This window comes from Pristis pectinata, chromosome 24 (genome assembly GCF_009764475.1).
Source record: "Pristis pectinata isolate sPriPec2 chromosome 24, sPriPec2.1.pri, whole genome shotgun sequence".
Classification (NCBI taxonomy): Eukaryota; Metazoa; Chordata; class Chondrichthyes; order Rhinopristiformes; family Pristidae; genus Pristis; species Pristis pectinata.
In genome coordinates this window covers 24,137,340-24,161,680 of record NC_067428.1, presented here as the reverse complement: position 1 = coordinate 24,161,680, position 24,341 = coordinate 24,137,340, and the positions used below count along the sequence as shown (strand labels likewise).

The window sequence follows — 24,341 nt, the reverse complement described above, 5'->3', positions numbered from 1 at the left end:
TGAACTTGTTACATAATTGTTAATCATTGTTAATAAATTGCATTAAATCTTCTAATATTAACAGTCTCAACTTTTATGGTCCTAAAGGATATAAAGATAAATGGTGGTGGTTTGTTTCAGAATTAGTCCAGCAATAAATACAAAATGAACAGGAACTCCATCTCTGATATTCTTTATTGGGGAAAATAGAAGTGAACTGCTAAAACAGAATCAGTTGAACAAATATAAATAATAAACCCATTCATTTTGTTGACAGGAACAAATAGCTAAAGATCTTCTTTCTGGAGAAGAGGAGGATGAAACTCAATCTTCAGCAGATGATTTGACTCCATCAGTTACTTCCCATGAGGCATCAGATCTTTTTCCCCACCCTCTGAGATGTAAGTTTTGTGTGATATTATGGTTTATCAAAATCTTAAGAAGGTTGTTATTTAACCCACCTTATTTCATTCATCCAAACACCAATAGACTAATCACTGCCATGCCCTGCATCTGCCCTGTCCCATCGCTGCATCTAATTTCTTAAATTATTCCACTGTTTGTTTACACCACTACCTAGAAGTTGATTTTTTTGCACAAAATACTACAGTTAACATTACAGGTTACTAGTTTGAGCCCCAGTCATTTTAATCATCGTTTCTCTTTTTTCGTTACCTCACCGGACATTAGAGGTGGAAAGAATTTTTTTGGCTCACGACATGCTGAAAGAATTTGGAGAAAAGGAGAAAGATTGCATAAGAATGATTCAGGAAAAAGTCCTCCTTACCAACCACCTTAATTTTAGACTAGTTATAGTCAATGAGTAGGCTTTGACAAAACTGACAAGCCCCTGGGGTTAAATAGGTGGAGGTGATTATTGGTAATCTCTTGCTCCATTCCAAGTTTTCTTCTAGTGAAGTAACATATTAATAACCATTAATCTGTTTTATGTCAGTATCCTGTTTCACTTTGAAGCCCCATTAAAATTGTGTGTTCAACCATTTGTGCTGATTGTTGTTCTCCATATATTGATTTTTAAATTTGGAATTCATGCAACTTGATCCTGAAATTCTGTGGAATATAAACAAATTACATATCTACTCTTCTGGGAAGGAGTTCTAGCAGTTGAACTTCATTTCTAAGCTTTCTTAGGTCCTGGTATTGTATCTCTTGTCAAGTGTTCCCAGATTAATGTTATGATATAGTAGACAAAGTTAGTCACTGTTTTTCCAAATAAAACATGAATTTTCACACTGATACGTTATTTGACCCATTGGATGCAATGAGTCAAGTAATGTATCAGTGTGTAAAATTATGGCTGATCTGACTTAACCTCATCTTCATATTCCCGGCACCATTCACCCTCTTGCTTTCAAGAATCTGCTTAATTCTGCCTCAAAGATTCTGTTTCAACTGTTCCGGGAGGAAGAGAGTTCCAAAGTCTCAATAACTTAAAATATTTTGCCTCATCTTTCTTAATGGATGACCCCTTATTTTTAAACAGTGACTTTTATTAAACAGTGACCCCTAATTCTAGAATCTCCAAGAAGAGGAAACTTCTTATGTACACATTATCCTGACCCTTCAGGATCTTGTTTCAATCAAGTCTCCTTTCACTGCTCTAAACTCCAGCAGATACATGCCTATACTATGCAATCTTTCCTCATAAGAAAACGTGTCTGTTCCAGGTTTTTGGCTAATAAACCTTTAAACCTCTCTTTGGAAAGGCTAATATGCATCAGGACATAGGCCCTCTGCATCCTAGAGCTCTGTCTTTCATCATTTAAATAGGCTTTTATTTTTCCTGCTTATGGACAATCTCACATTTTCCCACATATTCTAATTGCTAGATTTTTGCCTACTTGCATAATGTCTATTTTCGCATAACCTGTCTTTATTCCCTTGTAGCTTCCTTATGTCCTCAACTAACTTTCTTGCCTACAAATCTGTCAAAAAAAAATTTAACAGCTGTACCTTCAGTGCCTTCATCCAAGTCATTTTTTTGATTGTGAAAAGTTGAGGCCCTAGCACTACCTCTTGTTAAATCTTCCCCTTTTGCGATTATTTCTTCTACCCCCCCCCCCCCATTAGCTTTTATTTTCATCCACATCAATGTTACCTCCTACACTGAGATTTACTTACTACAATAAATCTTGATGCTGCACCTTATTGAATTCCTTCTGGGAAGACTAAGTATAGGACATCCCTTTATTCTCTGCACATATTACAACATCTTTAATAACAGCTTCTAACATATTCCTAGTGATAGATGGTTAAGCTTACTTCCTACTAAGTCCTACTGGTTAAGCTAATTTCCTACTTTGTCTCCCCTCCCCTTTTTTGAATAAAGGAATTATATTTATTATTTTCCAATCTAATGGAATCTCTGAATCTAAGGAATTTTGGAAACTCATTACATCAACAATCTCACTAGCCACTTCTAAAATCCTAGGATGGAGTGAGCCCACAGCTCCAACAACTTCTTAAATGCCACTTCTCTAGTGATTGTGATTTTCTTGAATTCCCCTCTTCCTTTCAGTCTCAGACTTACAGCTGTTTCTGGGATATTACTTACCTTTCATAGTGAAGTTTCTCACGGACCAGAACCCATGTCAGCCACAGCAATCTTTGAACCATACATTCACTAAGAAGGACACAGCATGAAAACAGACCCTTTGCCCTGCTGAGTCCACACTGACCATCAACCACCCTTTACACTAATCCTACATTACCCACATGGTCACAAGTGGAATGCGCAAACTCCACATAGGCAGACCCCAAGTTCAGGACTGAACCTGGATGTCTGACGCTACAAAGGGGCAGCTCTACTAGCTAGTTATCTATTTAACCTTGTGCCAATTTGCAGGATAAATATTATTTTTGAGTTTGCACTTCATTTTGTACCTAGATCCTCATACTGACTATGCAGAGCCTCCTTTCTTTATCCCTCCTATGTTTTTGGTACCCACATGACTGAATTCCTTCCACTACAAGTTCCTCTCCAGCACTCAGCAGATATCCTAAACTCTGGCATCGGGCAGGGATCACAACCTTCTGAACTGTTTGTCGTAGAGAATGGTATGAATCCCTCACTTTACCGTCCAATGCTACTAATATACTTCTATTTGCTTTCCCCCCACTTGAATGGCTTCCTATAATATGGTGTAATTGTCAGTTAACTCATTCTGCAATTCCCCCACTGTCATCCAAACAAGTTATTTTTCAGTCACACACCGAGGCTCCTACACTCCTACCCTTATTTGTCCCTTTTAACTACCTCATTTGCAGTCAGACTCCCCTGCCCCTGACCTTATCAGAAGACCATATCTTACAGGTGTGACTGTCTCCTGGTAAAAGCATGCAGATAACTTCCCCCTCCCCTCCCCTTCTTCCCCACCCTCACTGTTGCATTCTCTGCAGCTTGCTGCCTCGCCTCTTTCTCCCTCCCCACTGCCCCCCACCCCTACCACCAACCCTAGATGTGGGTATCCAGGAGCTCCCATGTGCTAGAGCTGTGACATGTCACCCATCTTCAACATGTATTAATTAAACATTTAAGTAACTGATTTTATAAAAATTACCACCTATTTTTATAATAATTATTATCACCAGATCTGTAACAATTTTTTTAATCTTACTAGGTATTCACCAAACAACAAGTTTCTTTCCTCCACTCCTAGTATTGTTTGAAAGTCACATTTACCTTTACTGATGACTAATTAAGTAGAAATTTGTCAGAAAATACTTGCCAGCTATTCATCAATCAGCTACCTAACTTACAGCAATGCAAGTGTTGAGTTGTTCCTATCTTTTTGCTCACTGTCAACCCTACCTCGCCTAAACCCATACTCTGAGAATCATTTGTTCCAAACCGTGCTGTGCTTCAGAAGTTTCACTTTTAATAGAGTTGATTCACCTGACTTCAGTTGACTTATATCTGTAAATGGGAAGCTTTTTACTATGGGGACAAGGGATGTCCTCCCCAGGTTACTTCCTACTAACTGAAAACTGCAACTAAAGGGGTGTGACTTTTAAACTTGATTTTAACTAATAATTTAAATGAGCTCTGTCTTATCACCAAAGCCCACACTCTGAGGATTGTACACTCAAATGTGGTTTTAACACTCCCATGTGTAAATTTTCCTCCTTTATTTACACCTTTTCACATTGATATAAATTTAAATAAAATACATAAGTTAGTATTTCTCCAGTTTGACTAACTGTCCATTCTTGAGCAATATAATTGTAAAACATTGCAATTAATCTGTATTTTTAATGACGTACAAATCTCTTCTGGTATATGTTAATTGTATGCTGGGCAGTAATCAGTAAAATGCATGATTTGGAATACTGTATCCTTAGCCACATTCATCTTGTACTTCAGTCTGGTTCTCTTCATTTCTGCTGCTTCTCTGAACTATTTATTTAATCCTTTTTTTTCAGACATGCATTCTTGTGCATATTTTTCTTTTTTATACTTGTAGAAACTTGAGTGGCTCTGGGTAGTTCTGAAGCTGTAAATTATAAAAGTGGCTTGACTAGATTTGTGAAGCTTGGAAGTAAACTAGAAAACTGGATTCCTGTAGTCAGAATGGGCTATTGCAGGTGCAAGACTAAATCCACACAGAAACCACTGTTTTAAAAATATAAAAAGAGTATCAGAGGAGAGAAAGTCTCTTGGAAGAGCTGAAACTATTTTATGTTCTGTGGTCATGTTTTCAAATGCAAAATTCAGAATATGATTTCTGAATATCATTTGTAATTACTTGGTATTATTAATTAGTACCAGCAGTGAAAGTGTTCATTTCTTTAGAAATAACAAATGTCATTAATGCCCATTGGGCCCATTCCTGCTTTTGTGTCCAAGTAATGAACCAAAAAAAGTTAGCATGCAAGTATAGCAAATAATTGTGAAGGCTAATATTGGCCTTTATTGTAAGGTGTATGGCAAATAAGTATGGACACAAATGCAACTTTACAGAACATTGGTGATGCTGCACCTGCAGTACTCTGCACCATTGCAGTCTCAATATGATGTACTTATGATTTCTGGTATGAAGGGGTTGACGCATGAAGAAAGATTGAACAGATTGAGCCTATACCCAGTGGATTACAGAAGAATGAGAGATGTTGAAATATAAGTGTCTCTGAGGAATTGACAGGGCCTGTGCTGAGAAATTTTTTTCCCCCCTGCTGGGAAATAACCAGAGTTTTTCATTAGTGTAATTTACTATCCTTAGTAGTGTTAATTTAATATTGTTGTTTAATTCTGTGGTCGCATTAAAATACTGAGTCATTTAATCTAAGCAGTTATTTGACTTTTGGAATTTTTTTTTCCTCTAGCAAAATTAAGTCTGTGAACTTCCCTCAAAGCTACATTTAAAGACTGAGGTTCTATTAAATGGATTTTCTCATCTAATTTGGAGAACAATCCATTGCATGTGAGGGTTGGTGAGGACATAGAGAATCATCTCCTTATTCTGGGTGGGGTGGAGGAAGTTGGGTGAGAGCAAGAGTACAGGGAGAAAAGGACCAGAAGTATTTGGAAATCTTGTCAACTAAGGTGAAGGAGAAACCTGTTGGAAAAGATGTTATGCCAGAAGCACTGGTGTAGACCTGTAGTGTGGTCAGAAGAGATAACTGAGATGAAGTACAATAGAAAAATGAGATATAGTTGTTGCAGGACGCAGGAGGAAGTTTAGACAAGGTAACTGGTGGAGTCTTGTGGAATTGTATTGGATACTGGTTGCTAACCTGAAAAAGAGAAGGGAAGAGTCTGAACTGAACCAAGTGAAAGTGAGAACAGGGTGGAAATGGACAGCAAAGGTGATGAAATGTTTGAGTGGTGTATGAGAGCAGGTAACAACACCAACATAATCACTGATGTACTGGGGAAAAGAGGGAAGGGATTTGAATGAGAACAAGAAATGTTCCACGTATTCCATAAAGAAACCAGGACAGCTTGGATCAGCGTGGGTTCCAAAAGCTGCATCTTTGATTGAAAAGCTGTACGTGAGGTTAGAGAAGTTGTTCAAAGTGATAATCAATTCAACCAAGTGAAAGAAAGTGGTAGAGGGGAACTGGTTGAGCTTCTATTCAAGGAAGAAGCAAGTCTTGGGAAATGAAGTGGGCATGTTGGAAGAATATCAATGAGAGGTTATTCTGTGGTATTGATCCTAATTCAGTTCGACTTAACATTGTTGTGGTAAAAGGTAAGAGTTAATGTGTACAGGTCCACAGAACCCTCCACATTGGTTGCAGGAAAGATCAATATACCAGTTAAAAAGACAGTTGGGATGCTTATCCTTCATTTGTTGAGGTATTGAATATAAGAACAATGACGTTAGGCAAGCGTTCTATACAACTTCTAGGCTACAGCTCGAGTATGGCGTACAGCTCTGGTCAGCGCATTATTGCAATTTTAGACCTTCCTGTAGAGAGGATGTGGAGGAGACTTGAAAAGGTGTTGTTGGGCCTGGAAATTGTAGCTGTGAAGAAAGATTGTATAAGCCAGAGCTGTTTTCCTTGCAAGCAATGAGATTGAGGAGAGACATAATTGAACTTTTTAAAAAAAAATTGAGGGGCTTGGATGAAGTAAGTTGGAAGGACCATTGGGTGTAGATTTAAAGTAAGTTTTTAAGAAAATTGTAGAGGTAAAAACCCTGGACAGTACATGGATGAGTACTTGGAAAAGCTGTGACCTGGAGGGCTGCAGAACAAGTGCTGGAAGGCAGGCTGGGTACATTTTTCTGACTGCCACGGACAGAATAAGACACATGACCACCACCTGCGATGTAATTTTCTATGATTTTATAAGCAAAAGGCCCACAGGTTATACTTGCGTGAGATAGAGGTGTGAAAATATCAGGTGAAAATGAGCTGTTTGGAACTGAGAAAATGGAAATGGTTGAAGTGGTGAGGATGTCAGAAATGTTGTAGATGAAGGGGGAAGACAGGAGAAAGAATAAACTCTAGTTACAAAGAAATTGATCTGTGGAGCAAGAACTAGCTAAAAAGATAGGTCTGCTGGGACAGTCCTCTTGTAGACTGAGAGGAGGTAGGAGGAGATCTGTGGTGGGGAACAGAGGTCAGAGGCTAGAAAGATCTTCAGAGTAATTGAGTCCATGCTGCCAAATTTGTTAGAATTGGCACATTACAGTGTACCTTAAGCTTTTGTAGAGAAAAGGTGATTACTAAAATGTAAAGCAGAGCACATTTTTATCAAAAAGTGCCCAGAAAGATTAAAGTACATATGTATACATTGTGCAAATCAGAATCGATGGTGTCTAATATTGTTTTTTTGACAAATTAAAAATATAAATACCCAAATACACTTGGATTTTTTTTAAATAGAAGGATCTTTGCCAAAAATATCACTCTGTTCTTGAGAGTAGTTTCTTTGAGCAAAAAAGATGACGCAACTTTCCTAGACCCTCTGTGGATCACTCCCAAGTTTCTTAAAAGCTAATGAAGTACCTTTTGCCTTGATAAGGAAGTTTGACAACCTGTTTGCACATGGTACCTTGTAGTGAGACAAATGATCAGATGTTGGTTGGAGGGAAACAATGGCAAGATTGACTAGGAAGCAGAGACTGAGTCTGCCAAGGACAAATTAAAATCTTTCTAAACTTTTTGCACTGTGTATATCCCTAATGTTAAAAGACCTTTACAAATTTTTTTATATAGTTGTGTCCTAAATGAAATAAAAAGATGCATTTTGTTTTAGTTTTAAGGAGAATAACTTCTTGGAGAACTGGGCAGGCATTAAACTCACTTGATAGGCTGAGGTCTTCCAGCATTTCTGCTTTTGTTTCGGGTTTGTTGTGGTTTTGTTTTGCTCCTACATCAGCATTGCCAGCTGTCAGATGTTTCTGGGGTAGGGCGCCCTTGGTGTGAAGGACCTGGGAGATTAGCCCTCCAAATCCAGCCTTGGTATATGAGAGCATGACTGGACCACAGACTGTGATTTCAGGTGAGGAGAACCACACCAGCAACGTCTATCTGATCTTTATTATCTGAAGAATAAGAGGATAGTGGACAGCGACGTTGGAAGTAAAAAAAAAAATTTAAAGGTAGTGTGGGGCCACTGGAGAGTCCTCCACTACAGTTTCATTCATCTCTAAATACAAATCATTGATTTGCAAAGTGAACAACTCACCATGCCACTGTTTCTCACTTAAAAACCTTTGTTTGCCTCCTTAGGTTTGAATTGAATTTTCAATACTAGCTCTAATTTCACTTACCTTAGTTTTCTCCTTTTTTTAAACCAAGCCTTTCTATCACTGTAGAGCACATTCCTCTTATCAATGGTGCAGTAGAAGGGAACAGTAATGTTTGATCACACTGTACCCAGTCAAGTGATAATCCTCTAGCTCATCCGGGCTGGTATAATGCATTGCTCATCTACAGCTTTGAATTCTGTTTCTGACCTAGATGTGAACTCTAAAATCAGCTTCAAATTTGGAGAAACAAAATTGCACAATTTCAAGAAAATCTCCCTTCATTCAAAAGTTACTAGATTTTAACAACATGTGATTGACTGCTTGAATAATTTATTTAAGGGTTTTTCTGGAGGTTATCCAGAGCTCATGTGGGAGATATTCTTTGAGGTGGGGGTGGGGGAACAACACCTTTTATCACTTTTGTGCAACCCATGCATTTAACTTTTCTTGATTGGAAATAATGACATAACCGCCAGCATTTACTAGCTGTGCATTACTATGTGCTAAGTTTCCAGGGAAGCTGAAAGCATAATGTCAGTGTTGTATGTGGTTGTATGCTATCTGCTAGGCTGAGCAAATCAATCCTTGAATAAATAGTCATTATTGACTTGGACGCAAATTTGTTCCGGTGCTGTGAGTTGAAGAAATTTTAGAATGAAGACATCGGTTTACAATTAAAATCTTGGCAAAAGAAAAAGCCAATAAATGCTTAAATTGGGTTCTTGCAGCACAGAAATAGGCAATTCACCCAGTAACATAATTTACCTCCTTGGAGTCTCTTCTAATTATCTAATTTTGCTGGGATCTCCTAATACATTTTCTTTTGTGCGTGCCTAACTTAATGCATCTATGCTATTCACATCTCCATGACTACTGTATTGAGTACTTTCATAATTGAAGATCTGTATTGAACCCTAATCTATTTGCTCTTTCCTGATGGATATATCCCCTCATCTCTGGCATCATTCTAGTAGACCTGTGCCTGGTCTCTGTCTATCTAGTGCCTCTGTAGAATTTGGGCTCCAGAGCTATTTGCATGCTTCAGTCAATACTTCACCCAATGTTCACTGTTCACAAGTTACAGAATAGAATGGAAATCTGTTACCTCGTGCATCTTACCAATGCTAATATGTTAATTTAAAAATATCAATAACTAGTGATGCCTTGGCTAAGAAATTTTTAGCCCACATTAAGCATAGTCAAGGTACAAAGGGAAACCCTTTGTAACTTGTACCCTGTATTACCAGTCATTTAAAAAAAAATAACTGAGGAAACATTGGTGGAATAAGATCCTATTTAGAATGCTCTTGAGAATTCTTTAAAGCCTTCAGCCAGATTTGAGAAAATGATTCAGTTTTTGTCTGGTTGAATAATGCATAATTGTTTAAACTATTAAATATAATGTTGGTATTATTGATAGATAACTTCAATGGAGTAAATAAGGATCACAGGAAACTCCTGGTTCGGGAAATATTGCTTCAGTTCCACAAATCCATTCTTGAATTTCACACCAGTAAATTATTTAGCTGCATGAAGAACTACTGCACCTCTCAATTATACTTATTTAATTTTGATATTAATCACCAGTTTTATTTGACTTCTAGCTAATTCTATTGAAGATGATAAGGAACTTTCATTAACGGATGAGGATTCTGAAGAAGATGATTCCATTTTGTCAAATGACTGCAAAAAGGTTAGTATCAGTGGACACAGACTGATGAAGGATGTATACTAAGCTAAGTGCATAAGCTCAGAAGAGATGCCACCATTACAGGGTATGTCATTAGACAATTTTTGCAACTTCAAAATAAGTGCATGTTTTTATCATAATTATTCCATCCTTTACATCTGCTTTGTATTATTTTCATTTTTTTCCCCACTTGTTGTCCTTGGATAGCACTTCACATCATTGAGGTGGCATATAATTGAGCTACCCATAATTGGAAAATCTGTGGTTTTAATTCCAAACAGATTCTTGGATACCTAATATCAGCTAAGATGCCAAAAGATGCATCATACTGATCTAAGACATGGAAGGATGGTAGAGGGGAAAGCATAGGAGCATTCATTATATTTTGAATGGTGACTGGATGTATTATATGGATGAGTAATAATATTTAAGGTTTGTTTTACAGTACTGTTGATTATAGCATCAGGTTAAAGTCTTTATTTTTCTTTATTAAGAGAAGTAACACACATGAGGAGTCTTGATGATCCAGCATGTTTAGGACTTTGATGCCAGACTAACACAGATTTTCTGGACTGTTGGATATTATCTTATTTTAAGCTGTTGCACAGTATTATAAGAAATTTCCTAGTAAATCCAATAAGGTCTACAGGGAGCACAGGAAACGGGAACTACTCAGTTTAAAGAGAGCCCAGGAAACAGGACTCCATTGATTTGAAGGGGAATGTGGGAATTGAGGCCCCAGTGAGAAGCAAACATGGGAACTGAAGCCTCAGTGAGGGGTGAGTATAAAGAACGAAGGAACTGAGCTCCCAGCAAGTCGTAGGGAGCAGTGATCTGGGTGCCTGGCAAATGTTACCTAGTGAGCCAGATACTGAACTGTTGGGATTTCCAAATGGTTGGATAGGAGGTTATTGGAATTTTGCTGTACTGGGTGTTATTGTAAGAGTTTAGATTATAAAGATGGCTAAATCTAAGTTTATGCTAAATGTGTTTGAAACCTACTAAGAGATACAATTGAATAGGTTGAAATAAAAGGACCTTGGGGTGCACATCCATGGCTCACTGAAAGTGGCTACACTGGTAGATAGGGTGGTAAAGAAGGCTTATGGAATGCTTGCTTTCATTAATCGAGGTATTGAGTACAGGAGTCAAGAAGTTATGATGCATCTCCATAGAACTCCGGTTAGGCTGCATTTAGAGTATTGTGTAAAATTCTGGTCATCTCACTACAGGAAGGATGTTGAGGCTTTAGAGAGGGTACAGAGGAGGTTTATTAGGATCTGCCTGGATTAGAGGGCACGTGCTATCAGGAGAGGCTGGACAAACTTGGGCTCTTTTCTCTGGAGCAGCAGAGGCTGAGGGGTGATCTGTTGGAACTGTATAAAATTAAGGGGCATAGGGTGGACAATCAATATCTTTTTCCCATTATTGAGCAATCCAATACCAGAGGGCATGCATTTAAGGTGAGAGGGGGTAGGATCAGAACAGATGTCAGGGGTATGTTTTTTTTACTCAGAATGGTGGATGCCTGGAATGAGTTGCCTGAGGGTGGTGGAGGCAAATTCATTGGGGGCTTTTAAAAGGGCCTTGGATGGGCACATGAATGAGAGGAAAATGGAGGGATATGTGCATTCTATAGGTAGAAGGGATTAGCTATGTCAGCACAACATTGTGGGCTGAAGGGCCTGTTCTGTGCTGTACTGTTCTATATAGCAATCATGTTCATTGTAGGAGAAGTTTAAAATTTATCTAGATTGTTAGCCCAGCTCTCTGGGTTACCATTTTAACTGCTGTGGCACCTCCATACTCTATAGGACAGACTCCATGCTAGAGTGACTACAACTTATCATTGTATATACAAATTTAAGCATAAACTTGACCTTAGTGAAGATTCCTAATTTTGTAATCAGCTTTGGTTAGATGCTGTTGCATATTAAATCTTGTGGATAGAACTTGAGACTGTATTTTACACCCTGTGAGATACCTTGCCAAAATTTTGTATTTTGATTTCTTTCAGGAAATTATGGTTGGTCCTCAGTATCAAGCTCCAATTCCACCTTTTATTAGCAGATATAGGCAAAATGAAAAAGGTAAGATCAGAAGGCAGTACAAGTTCCATTCCTGCTTGTGTTTTTGGCAAATCATTTTCATGGTCCTCTTGACTTTCTGGTTCTTACTATGGATTGATGTGGATGAAAATGTTGTTTGATTAGTTACAGGAATGCAGAAAATTTGGAGCAGGCCACTTGGCCCTTCTGCTGTTCAATATGATTGTGGCTAATCTGTCTTCCATCTTAATATCACATTCCTGCTCTGTCCCCATTCTACGAAATGCCTTTTGGATCTAGAAATCTACCTTCTCAAATACTTTTGGCAACTCAGCTTCCTCAGCCTTCTGAAATAGAGAATTCCACAAGTTCATCACTTTCAGAATGAAGAAGTTTCTTCTCATCATGGTCCTAAATATCATATTCCATATCCTGAGACTGACCCAACAGCCACTGGAAGCATCCTTCCTGCATTTAGGCTGTTGAGTCTTGTAAGAATGAGACCACCTCCTCTCATTCTTCTAAACTCTAGTGAATGCAGCCTGTGTTGTCCTTCTCATATAACAGTTCCATCACCCTTTAGAATCAGTCTATTGTTGCATTCCCCTCTGCCAGGTATATCCTTTCTTGGGTACGGAGACCAAAGCTGCACACAATACTCCAGGTGTGGTCTACATAAATGTAGCAAGGTCTCCTTATTCCTGTACTCAAATCTCTCTCGAAGCAGTCCAAATATTTTTTATCTCCTGAACTGTTTGCTGCATTGTGTACAAGGACACCAAAATCCCTTTACAGGTTCCCTCTCTTAAACAATCTTTTGGTCCTCTTCACTAAATTTTTGTCTCCTATTTGAATCAAATACTATCCCCAGTTTCCTGTTGTATATTTTTTTCCAAACTTATTTTTGTGCCAAACAGGAATGAAAAATTAGGACAAATCATGCCTCCATTCTTGAAATATTATCCATTGCCTATCTACTGTCATCCCATTTAGCAAAGTTCCCCAATCTATCATTGTCAACTTAAGATCTGAAGAGCTAAAAGATCATGTGGTTATTCACTGAGTAAACATTTTACACCTATTAAATTTATTTTGTCTTGGCTCAGTAGTTGCCATACTAGTAAGTGCCAGTTAGTGGTGGTGATAAACATTTAGATCTTCCTGTTGCGCTGGTAGAATCCTCTGGTGTAGTGCTTGATTTTGAAGTATCCTTCTGATTTTATTTTGTCTTTATGTATTTTTAGCATTGCAAAATTTTTTTTTTAAACAGTGGTATTTACAAAGAATCATGTATCTCAAACTTTTGACTCGCACATGAATTGCGTAATACCGCGTGGTTTCATACTGGGCAGTTCAGTTTCAATAAAACAATCCATAATTTTCTTTTTGGATACTCCATTAATGTTATTCACTGTTGCATGGCGAAAGTAGATGTGCATTGTGATGCCCTAACAGAATTTGGTGCACAAGCAACTGCAGGTGCTGGAATCTGAAGTAATACAAAAAGCTGGAGGAACTCAGCAGGTCAGGCATAGGTCCGTAGATGCTGCCCGATCTGCTGAATTCCTCCAGCTTTTTGTGTGATGCTCCAGAGTTTGGTGCATGCCTAGACACCATTTCTGTGATTTATCGATCACGTGTGCATGACCTACAAGCATCCTAGCTTCTTGTGAAACCTTTTTGCCATATCTGGGAGTGAGAATCTGCCTTGGGTGGATGATCTTGGGCAAAATACCAAACTGACAGCAGTTATGCCTTGGAACCCATTCTCCAGTTATGTTGCTAGTGCCCTATCTCTCTTCCCCCTTTCCATGCGACCTGGATCACATCTATGACTTGCCTGATTTCCTTCTCTCTCTGTTTCATTTCAAGTAATAAGCTCTTACAAGCTCATATTTCCTTGGGCCTTGTGCTCTACAGAATTTTACTCTGGCGGGCCATATTCTTTGTAATAATACTTCAAAATTAGCTTTTAATTCTGTGCAATCTCACTAAAACTAAATACTTGGCAGTAAACTCCCTTAGTTTATTTTTGCATAGAGATATGTGAGCTAAAATGTTATAAAACTTCTTTCGTCTGATACTCAGCTTGGATGTGGAAAGTCTCAATTTTATCAGAATTTCTTCTGACTGAGTTTTAGCCTAGAAAATCCGTTCAGAGCTTGTCAATTTTTGCAATGTTTATAAGTCATACGTTTCCGCCATCCTTCTATGCAATGGATGTTGGCATTTAGTTGGATTCTGTACAAAATATTTTAAATCCAGTAATTAGGCTTTTCAGTTTTTATGTGGCATTGAGAATTTTGTGAATAGAAGAACCTCCAGAGTACAGTGAAGCATAGGATTCTAGGCTTCTCTTTTTTAATACAAAATACTTGGCTGGAGCTTTTCTCCTCGCCATCCAACCATTTAGTGTCTATTGAAGAGTGTAAACAATGGCAAAAGTAAAAAGCTTGTTAGTAAAAACCATAACTCATTTCACAACTAATTTATTGAAGCTAAAATACCTGGAATATATTGGGATGTAAAAGTCACTAAAGGCAAGTTTTATCAGTTCAATGTACATATTTTGAGATATCAAGTTCTGTTTTGTTTTCTTAGGAGTGGGTGTTGTCAATTAGGTTCTAATAACTTTGGTTCAGTTTTGAATGACTTCGATTTGGTGCATTTGTTATTTTTATATTTATAGTTTATGATAATGAAGACCAGTTGCTGTGGGATCCCTATGTTCTCCCGGAAAGACGAGTCGAAGAGTTTCTGTACAAAGCAGTAAAGAGGTCGAGAGAGGAAAAAATGACAGAGACCTTGCCTGAAGGAATACTTGTGAAAGATAGTGAACAGGTGACTGACCAGTCTATACAGATTAACATCTGTTGAGTCTTTTTCATGTACTCCTTTCTGTGTTGATCTGACAGAATCTTAAATCCAGGCTGATTCCAAATAGTATAATTAAAAAAAAAACCTGGGGTAAATTCTATTTCAAGAACACTTCAAAGATAACATGTTGCAAAAAGGGTTTTCTTCTTTAACAGTAGGCTGTACTTTTGGGATCCAATTTATGTACAAGTATTTGAAAGATGGTCATCAGTAGACCCATTCCCAAAATGTACACATCAGAAAGGGCTGTGGTAGTATTATGGATACACTGTCAGTTGCAGCTAAATTGATAGCATTGTTGAATGTTATTGGTTCATGGCTCACTTCAATGTGTAGATGGATTGCTGCATCTGATGTACAACCTGGAAACATTGCTACTTGAACATAAATCTAGAGATTTTTAAAGAGCACACCTGAGTTGACAATTGTTCCTGATCTGTTTCCCTCCAATTTCCCCCCAGTCTTGATGCTTGCAGTACTTCCTGCTTTTGTTTCAAATTTTTTTTCTTGAAGATACTGAAGTCATTTCAGTAACAAATATTGTTTATTACCTTCATCTGGTTATTTTGAAGAAGGTAATGTTTCTGTTCTGTAGATCAATTTTCAATCTCTCTTTAACTCCATAGGCTTTGTATGAGCTCGTGAAATGTAATTTTAATGCAGAGGAAGCTCTCAGAAGACTAAGATTTAATGTCAAAGTGGTACAAGGTATGCGTCAATTTTTTGTTTTGAATGCCTTTTCTAATCACCTAACATTGCATAACTATTTGAGTTGAGATGAGACTTCTGCAACTGGCATTTTCCATGTGGCACCACCTTTAATGCTAATTGTATTAAAGAAATATGAAGAATTGAGGGACTTGGATACTTCCAATACTGCATTTTCTTGCTCACTATAATTATGGAATTTCCTTCCTGCTGTTATGACTTGCTGAAGTCTAACAGCAAACTATTATAAAGTAACTAGTTTTGTTGCCAGTTGTGACTCTACTATTAACTGCTCCTGTACTAATATGGTTAAAACATTTGCAATCCATGCTTTGAAATATCATGCAATTCCCATTCTGCATTGATAAAGTGCCATATTTTTGCATATGCAGATGAATTGTGTGCCTGGAGTGAAGAGGAATGCAGAAATTTTGAACATGGACTTCGTGTCCACGGGAAAAACTTCCATCTGATACAGGCAAATAAGGTAATATGCAGAAACTACTGCAGGTGTTGGATCTGTGAAATTAATAGAAAAATATATGGAAGTAATGTATCACAGTTTAGGCAGCTTTGGTATCGGGATGAACAAGCAGTAAGGTTGGAAGAAGTCATTGGCACATTGATACAGGAGGTAGTGCTGCTGTCAGCATGTTTTTAATGTGAAAGGAAACAAAAACGTGGAGAAAACGCATGTGGTTGTAGGGAAAATGTGAAAACTCCATGCAGCACTGGAGATTAGGACATGTTAATTGTTAGTTTAATTGGATCCTGTAAAGTACCTATAGTGTAATTGGGTGGTGGGTGAATCAGGGTGGAGTTGCTGGGCAAGTGAGAGTAAATGATGTATTTTGAGAAATCAAATAAGTGTAGGGCACTAAGGAATGTTGATGAATAGAGGGGCCTTGGGGTTCAAGTCTGTAGTTCCATGAAAGTGGCAAAACATATAGATAAGGTGGTGAACAAGGCATATGGCAAGTTCTTTTTCCCACGGTAGGGACATGAAAAACAAAAGGGCATAGGTTTAAGGTGAGAGGAAGGAGCTTTAAGGGGGATTTGAGGGGAAAGTTTTTACAGTGGTTGATATCTGGAATTTGTTGTCACAAGTGGTGATGGAGTCAGATACATTTAAGCAGGCACTTGAATAGGCAAGGCATTAAAGAATACTGACCTAATGGGCACAAAAGGTCAGCAGAGATATGGTGGGCCTAAGAGCACGTTTCTTTGCTGTATGACTCTATGCCTATAATAGGTAATGTGGAAATAAATGAGGATATGGGATTGGAGACATATATGGGACTGTTCTGCAAGGACTCTGAGAAATAAAGGACCACAGATGCTGGAATATCTAGGTGAAAAACACTATGACGCTGGAGGAACTCCAGCCAGACAGCATCCGTGGAGAAAAGCAGGCGATCAATGTTTGGGGTCAGGATCCTTCAGTACTGAAGATAGGAAAAAGGGAAGCCCAATATATAGGAGAGAAATGCAGAGCAGTGATAGGTGGAGAAAAGAGGGGAGGTGGGGTGGGCACAAGGTGGTGATGGGCAGATACAGGTAAGAGAGTGATAGGCAAGTGCTGGGGAGGAGGGGGAAGCAGATCCACTGGGGGATGGGTCATAGGAAAGGAGGAAAAAAGGGTAGAAAAAAAGAGAGGCTAGGAAAGGGGGGGGGAAAAAAAAGAAGCATGGTTTTGGTGGGATGGGGTGGGTTGAATGGCCAGCTTTTATGTCATAAGGAAGGAAGAGACATTCACATTCAGTTGTTATGTTCCTGCAGTTTGGCTAACATCGAAAGTACAAGGGCAAAAATGTTAAAAGTGCAAGGAATCTGGGGGGGGGAGTGCTGGAAATGCTCATCAGGGAAAGTGCTCTTTGGAGAGAGAAAATGATTATATCTTAGACCAGTGACATCTTAGTTTTGGTTTAAGTTATTCATTGTATATTTATTGTATGAATGTTTTTTGTCATAATTACCCAGTTCATGTTCCACATACAGACACAAAATATGAAAATTATTGTGTGTAAACAGAATTGCCAACTGTCTTTTGGCTTGTCGATTCCATTAACCAGTTAAATTATCAAATGTTCCAAGCAGCTGCTGCTTCTGTATTCATAAGGATTTGGAATCTCATTTGGCAGCCTCATAGTTATGCAAGTTAATGATTTGCCTTTTTGGCCAATAAGGAAGCTGGTTATGTTGAGGCAAGGGGAATATGATGATTGACTTCCATTTCATTCACATATAAAAATACAAAAAACACTTTAAGTAACTGGTAATAATCCCATTTCTTAATGACATAGAGGCCATTTGCCCCTTTGAGTCTATGTCAGCTCTGAGGAACCCCATTCCCCCACTTATTTCCCTGTAACCTGTTCTTTCTCTTAAGTGTTTGTCAACTCCCCACCTACCTACACTAGTGGCAGTTCACAGTAGCTAATTAACCTACCAGTCAGCGCAGCTGTGGGATGTGGGATAAGCCAGAACTCCTGTGGGGAAGCCTACATGGTAGCAAGGAGAATGTGCAAACAGCACTGCAGGTCAGGATCGAATCCAGGTTATTGGAGCTGTAAAGCAAGAGTACTTGTTGTACCACTTTACCTCGTGTTTGGAAATAGAATATGGTAGATCCAGCTGTTGACTAAAATTGGCTTGGTAGATCATTTCACGTCCTCTGTGATAGAACCATGGTTCTAGATGCACTGAAGGAAATTTATCTTGCAGAAAATGTTAATTTTAAAAAGAAAAATTGAGCTTTCATTGTAAATTATCGAAATGTTTCTATGGGGTAGTCAGGGCAGTAGTTGGACAGATTATTCGCCAAAGAAAAGTTCTTCTCATGGAGGCGGAAGGCATAGGTAAGGTACTAAATGAGTGGCTTGCATGAATAATTCCTGGCAAAGACAATACTACAGTAAAAGATGATAGCAAATAGATTAAATATGGCAAGGTACTTGAAAGAATTGGTAGAAAGAAAATGCAATAGTTATCCAGATGGGATCTATCGTAAATTATTGTCGCAAAGTGAGGATGGACTTTGCAGAGGCTGTGACCTCAATCCATCTTTCTTCCTTGGTGCCAATGAATGAAGGATTGCAAAAGTGAAAGAACTGAGTGGACGAGGGCAGTATAATTAATGTGCTTGTATGGACACCAAAAGGCATCTAACAAAAGATAACAATACAGATTTTTGAGTTGAGTTAAAGCCAATGGAATTGGACACAAAAACAGCAGCAGTGAGTTGTTTTTCAGACTGGAGGCAAATCTATGCTGATGTTCCTCAAGGAATTAGTATTGGGTCCATTGTTTTTGATACATAATGGGCCAGAACTTGCTGAGTGTGACTCCCTGCTAAGATATGCAATTACCATGCACTTATCTGTATGTGAGCGCATTAGTGGAGGCATAAGAGATTGCAGATGTTGCTCCAGGTTCCAGCAAATAGTCTGCTGCTAGAGGGACTCAGTGGGTTCAGCAGCATCTGTGGAGAGCGGGGGAATGAGTTGTCGATGTTTTGGGTCAGAGAATGGAGAAGTGAGATGGCCACAATAAGGAGGAGAGAGGGAGTGGTGAAATGGGATCCTGAGTTGATGGATGGACTGAAGAAGTTTTTTTTAGTTAGTGCTGTGCTGTTGGATTCAGTGCAGAATTTAGAAGGGAGCATAGCTTGGAAATTGGCTGAGTTTGGCCAAGAAACGTGAGGCTTCCATGTCCTTGTAGGAATCTGAACTTGCTGAACTAAGAAATCCTGGCTTTTTTTTCTTTCTTGCAACTGTTGGCATTGTCAGCAAGTTCTGGCTCTTGATAGGATTAAAAGTACAGCAGATGATGGAATTCTGAAACAAAAACAAATCCCTCAAGCACTCAGCAGGTCAAACTGCATGTGTAGACAAAGAAGCAAAGTCAACTCTTCACATCATTGACCATCAGTACTGGAAAAGTGAGAAGCGTGCTTGTCTTAAGCTGCAGAAAGGCAGGGCAGGGATGGAGTGGAGAGAGAAGCAGGAATGAGTGTGAGTGAGTACCAAACCCTAACCATTACATTGAATACCAGCAGTTGGACAAAAGAGGAAAAAAGATACAAAGGAAATAATTGAAGCTGAAATTCCCTATCAGGTCTGTGAAGAGGGATATCCAAAACTTGACTCCTAAGGACTGGAACATGGCCAAGTCACGTTCCTTGAAATTGCATTTGGCATGTTTGGAGTTGCATAGGAGACAGATTGGGAGTGGAATGGAGAATAAAGTGACCAGACTACTGAAAGCTTGGGGGTCACCCTTGCAGGCTGAATGAAGGTATTCTGCAAAGCAGCCTGCCAATTTGTATTTAGCTTTTCCCCAATGTAGGGATAAGTATACAGTGAGCATTGAATGTAATAAACTAAACTGGAAGAAGTGCAAGTAAATTGCTTCACCTAGAAAGAATGTTTTGGGTCCCTGGATGATGGAATAGGAAAAAGTAATGAGGCTGGTGTTGCATCTCCTGCACTTGCATGGGAAAGTACCTTGAAGGGGGCGGGTTGGTGGAAATAGCAAATCAAAGAATCACAGAAGGGATAGTTCCTTCATAATACTGAACAGGAAAGGATGGTTGTGACTAGTGCAATCCTTTTTGTGGCTGAAATTAGGGAGGATGATCTGTTGAATGTAGAAGCTAGTAGAATGGAAGGTTTGGAACTGAGGTAACCATATCCTTATTCTGTCTAACTCAACTGCACCACCTCCTGCCCTGCTTTGTGTAATGATTCTGTTTCACTTTCTCAACTTCATTTCTGTTCCATTGGTGAGATTTCCCATTCCAGTACCTTTTTAGATGTCTTCTGTTTTTTCTTAACTACTCCCTCTGCCATTGTTGTCAGGGTTATCAACCATGTATCTCTTCTATTTCCCCACTTCTGCTCTCATACCTTCTCCCAGCCAGTCCAAGGAAAGGGTTCCCTTTCTCTTCACCTTCCATGTCACCAGTATCCACATTCAATGGATCATCCTCAGTAGTTGCAGAAAATCTTCCCTGCCCCTTCAGAATTCTGACTTCCTAATCTCCACTAGTCATTGCCCTACTCACAGCATTTTCCTATGCAGCTGCAGTAGACACAATCTTTTATCTCTCCTTTCCCTACCATTCCAAGGACCAAGCAGTTGTTCATTGCTTCAATGAAGCAGCAATTAATTTGCACTTTTTCTAACTTGGTGCATTGCTTTTAGTGCTCATGATGGTACCAATTGATACCAACCATGGGTTGGATGATCGCTTTTCAAATTGCATCTGTTCGATCTGTGAGAGTGATCCTGAATTTTCTATTGCCTATCAGTTTAATTCTCTACCCCATTTCCATTCTGACATGTCTTTGGTCCATTGGATTGTTTCAAACGTGCCCAACATGAGCTAGTGGAACAATACCACCTCTTCAGTCTGGATACATTGGGACTCAATTTCAACTAACAAATTATTCTTTTTCCTCTCTCCATAGATAGTGCTGGATATGTCAGTGCAATTTCTTTGTCCTTTTCTGTGTCAAGTTGCTGGTATTCAAAGTAATCGTTACCTTGACAACTTCCTTTTGCATCCTGTCAGTGACATTCCCTCTGTTCTCATCACCCTTCTCCTTTTCTGCAATTTAAAATGTGCTTGTTTTCTCACTTTGCTGTGCTGCATTAGAACTGGAAATATCATTGATCTTAAAACATTAACTCTGTTTCTCCCTCCATGGATGATCCCTGATCTGCTAACTCCCAGCATTTTCTCCTCTTGTCAGTCTCTTAATAATGTGGGCATGTTATATAAATTTCAAAGTTTGTAGATATGAGACCCAGAAATATAGTGAACAAAGAGAATCATTAAGGATATAAGGTCAAATTGGCTGATGCATTGCAAATAGGATTTAACAGGAGAAATGCAAAGTGATAAATTTTGGTGTGAAGAGAGCCAATATAAACCAAACTGTATAAATTTGATGGGAGCACAGGAACAGTAAAGTAGGTAATCAAATCGTTGAAGATTAATCAAATACAAAGTACAAAAGTAAGGAATTCTATCAGCTGGAGTAATGGGTTTTGGGAAGGATCTCAGTGGAGTAGAGATTTAGTAGAATTTTACTATTCTTCAGTTACATGGAGGGACCAGAGAAACAATGGTTATTCTTGGAGCAGAGAAGGTTTGATTGATGTGTTTGAAATTGCACTGCTTTAGTTGAACAAGCAAGGAGAAACTTCCTTTCAGTGGTAGAAAGGTTAGTAATCAGAGGATGCAGATTTTGAGTGTGCGATGGGGAGAAAAAGAACATGAGGATTTGGCCTTGTAATTTGGAATGTGCTGCTCAAGGGAAAGGGGAACCAGATTCAGCAATAACCTTCAGAAAGAAATTAGATAATTAATTGAAAGGAATAGAATTGCAAAGCTTTGGCAAAGAGTGGAACTAAGAACCAGCAAACCGATGATGGTTAGATGGTCACTTGTGCTCTATCATACAATGACCTAAACACCACTGGCTAAGAAATTTGTATGTAAGCAGACATTGTTTAAAAATAGGGTTGTGTTACAGAGTAAGAATATTTTTGATCAATAAAATTTGTAAACTTACTGTGATTCTTAAACTCTGCAACATCTTTGAATGCGTGCTATGTGACTAGGTACGAACACGTTCTGTTGGCGAGTGTGTTGCATATTATTATATGTGGAAGAAATCTGAACGTTATGACTATTTCGCTCAGCAAACAAAATTTGGAAAGAAGAAGTACAGCCTTCACCCAGGTGTCTTGTAAGTATTATTTGGATAGATTCATTGTACAAACTATTTTTAACATTTTTATTGAAAATAATGTGGCTGTTAAAGGACACAAGTTGTGAAGTTCAAATTCTCATTCATTTGATGTCATCTTTGCTGATGTTCTGACTCTTATCATAGAAAATTAAATTAGGACTTTTTTGTGTCCATGTTTGCATTATAGGCTGTTCTATGCAGTAACTATTACTGATCTTTCACTGTTTCATCTCATTACTCTAATACTTGCTGAAATGAATGCCCCTTTCAGGATGCAACAACACCAGTGATATTGTTTACCTTTGGTTAATTACCTAGAGTCCTACTTTCCCCTAAAGCCTAGTCCTTCACAATTATTTTAAAAATAATGAGGGCATTTTGCACTGTTTTCCTTATTTCTAAAAGGAATTATTACTACTTTCATGCAGACTAATTGGCTCTGAAGTAATTCCAGAGTTTTAGCCTCCTAATGCTCTATCATATGCGTATTCGAAGTGGTGAACTTCCTATTAAGCTCACTGTTACAAGCTTGAATCTACAGTCTCTGCTCATTAATTGAAGTTCAATTAAAGATGGACTTTACTGTCTTCCAACTGTTTAATATTTTGTGTATGTAAGATGAATTTTCAGGTGCCCCCTTTCTGAAATGAAAAGGAGAAATTTGTCAACTATAACTGGGATCTCATCTCTTTATTACACTTGTCAGTAGTTGATGAGAATTGTGTGGTCTGTCCATATGAAACCAGATGGAAAAGTCAACTATGTAACAGACACAAGTATCTTTTATAGATTAGTGAGCAAGAAGTTGGCAGATGGAGTAAAATGTGACAAAAAAAAACTTGAGATCATTTGCTCTAGCTAGAGAGTCTAAATCTAGGAAGCATAAGCTCATGTTAGCCATTTAGGTCTGACATGAGAAATTTCTATACTTTGGTAGGTTAATTCATCTCAAATGGCTTCGGATTCTTAGTCATTGAATATAATGAAGTTGAACATAGAGCTTTGAGCACAAAGTAGTGGATCAGAGATGATCTTACTGAAAAGTGGAGAGGCTGTCTTTAAAGCCTATTCCCTACTTGCATTTCTTATGTTGTATTTTAATTTTAAATCCATTCTTGTGACTAATTGCATGTGGCAAAATAATAAATTGACCTAATTGGACACAGCTTAGTTTTCAGGAATCTCTTAAATACTATTTGCAAAGCATGGGACCTATTAAGCAAAGCTGGTCCCAACTCAAAGAACCTTTGAAAGAAAAATTTAAGATGCTTGGTAAAATGTAATGAATTTGCATGTACCCCTCAATGCCTGCCACTGATCCTCTTTTATTGATTTCAATCGCTGTCTATGATCAGCTGGAGCAATCTAAAAGATTTGAGGTAGTAACAGTGAACTATAAAAGTGTGTGGTGTAAAAGAATGCTTGAGATGTCAGCCACATTGTAAAATGGAAAACAAGCCAGAAAGTGTGTTAGGGTAGAGTTAACCATATGAACATAGATGCTGAAAAACAAACTGGCAAGAATTAACTTGCACTGTTGTAACTTGTCTTGAATTTTTAGTTTAATATTTGTTTTGGAAAGCCAAAAAGCAAGCAAACTGCTTATAGGTTCATATAAGCCACCTCTACATCTGATTAACAAATAAAAAAACTAGAGTTTGTACAGTTTTTTAGAAGCTGTATGCTGCTTGAATTGTGGATTCAAACTTCTTTACGACATGTTAATAGTGAATACAGTGCTTGAGCTTTGGAAGCTATTTGCTATATATTAGTACAGATCAATCCTAATGGAGTCACTTCTAATATTGGCTACGATCTTATCTTAATCAGTACTCTCTCCAAGGGAATAATTATTGTTTTGCTTCAAGGTGAAGAAATATTCCAGGTGTACAATGGGGACATATTAGTGTGTCAACAAAAAATATTGTTAAAGTAACAAGATTTGGAAATGGTTTCCATTTCATCCTGCCATGATTAAGGTTGAAAGGATTTGAGAGGGTACTTCCACCAATGTGTATAATTTTTCTATAGTATATTGTTAGCAGGGTACAGTACA

At 38.3% G+C, this 24,341-nt stretch overlaps 1 protein-coding gene across 3 annotated transcripts in view; it reads left to right on the top strand.

The window, feature by feature from the left end:
* The window catches only part of LOC127582550 (mesoderm induction early response protein 2-like), a 61,039-nt gene that overhangs the window by 24,184 nt on the left and 12,514 nt on the right, over positions 1-24,341 (top strand). For all 3 annotated transcript variants that reach the window (XM_052037901.1, XM_052037902.1, XM_052037903.1), the window contains exons 5-11: positions 257-380; positions 9,806-9,894; positions 11,909-11,981; positions 14,629-14,780; positions 15,443-15,524; positions 15,917-16,011; positions 22,155-22,282. In XM_052037901.1, the coding sequence (XP_051893861.1) occupies positions 257-380; positions 9,806-9,894; positions 11,909-11,981; positions 14,629-14,780; positions 15,443-15,524; positions 15,917-16,011; positions 22,155-22,282 (743 nt within the window). The remainder of the gene's footprint in view (positions 1-256; positions 381-9,805; positions 9,895-11,908; positions 11,982-14,628; positions 14,781-15,442; positions 15,525-15,916; positions 16,012-22,154; positions 22,283-24,341) is intronic.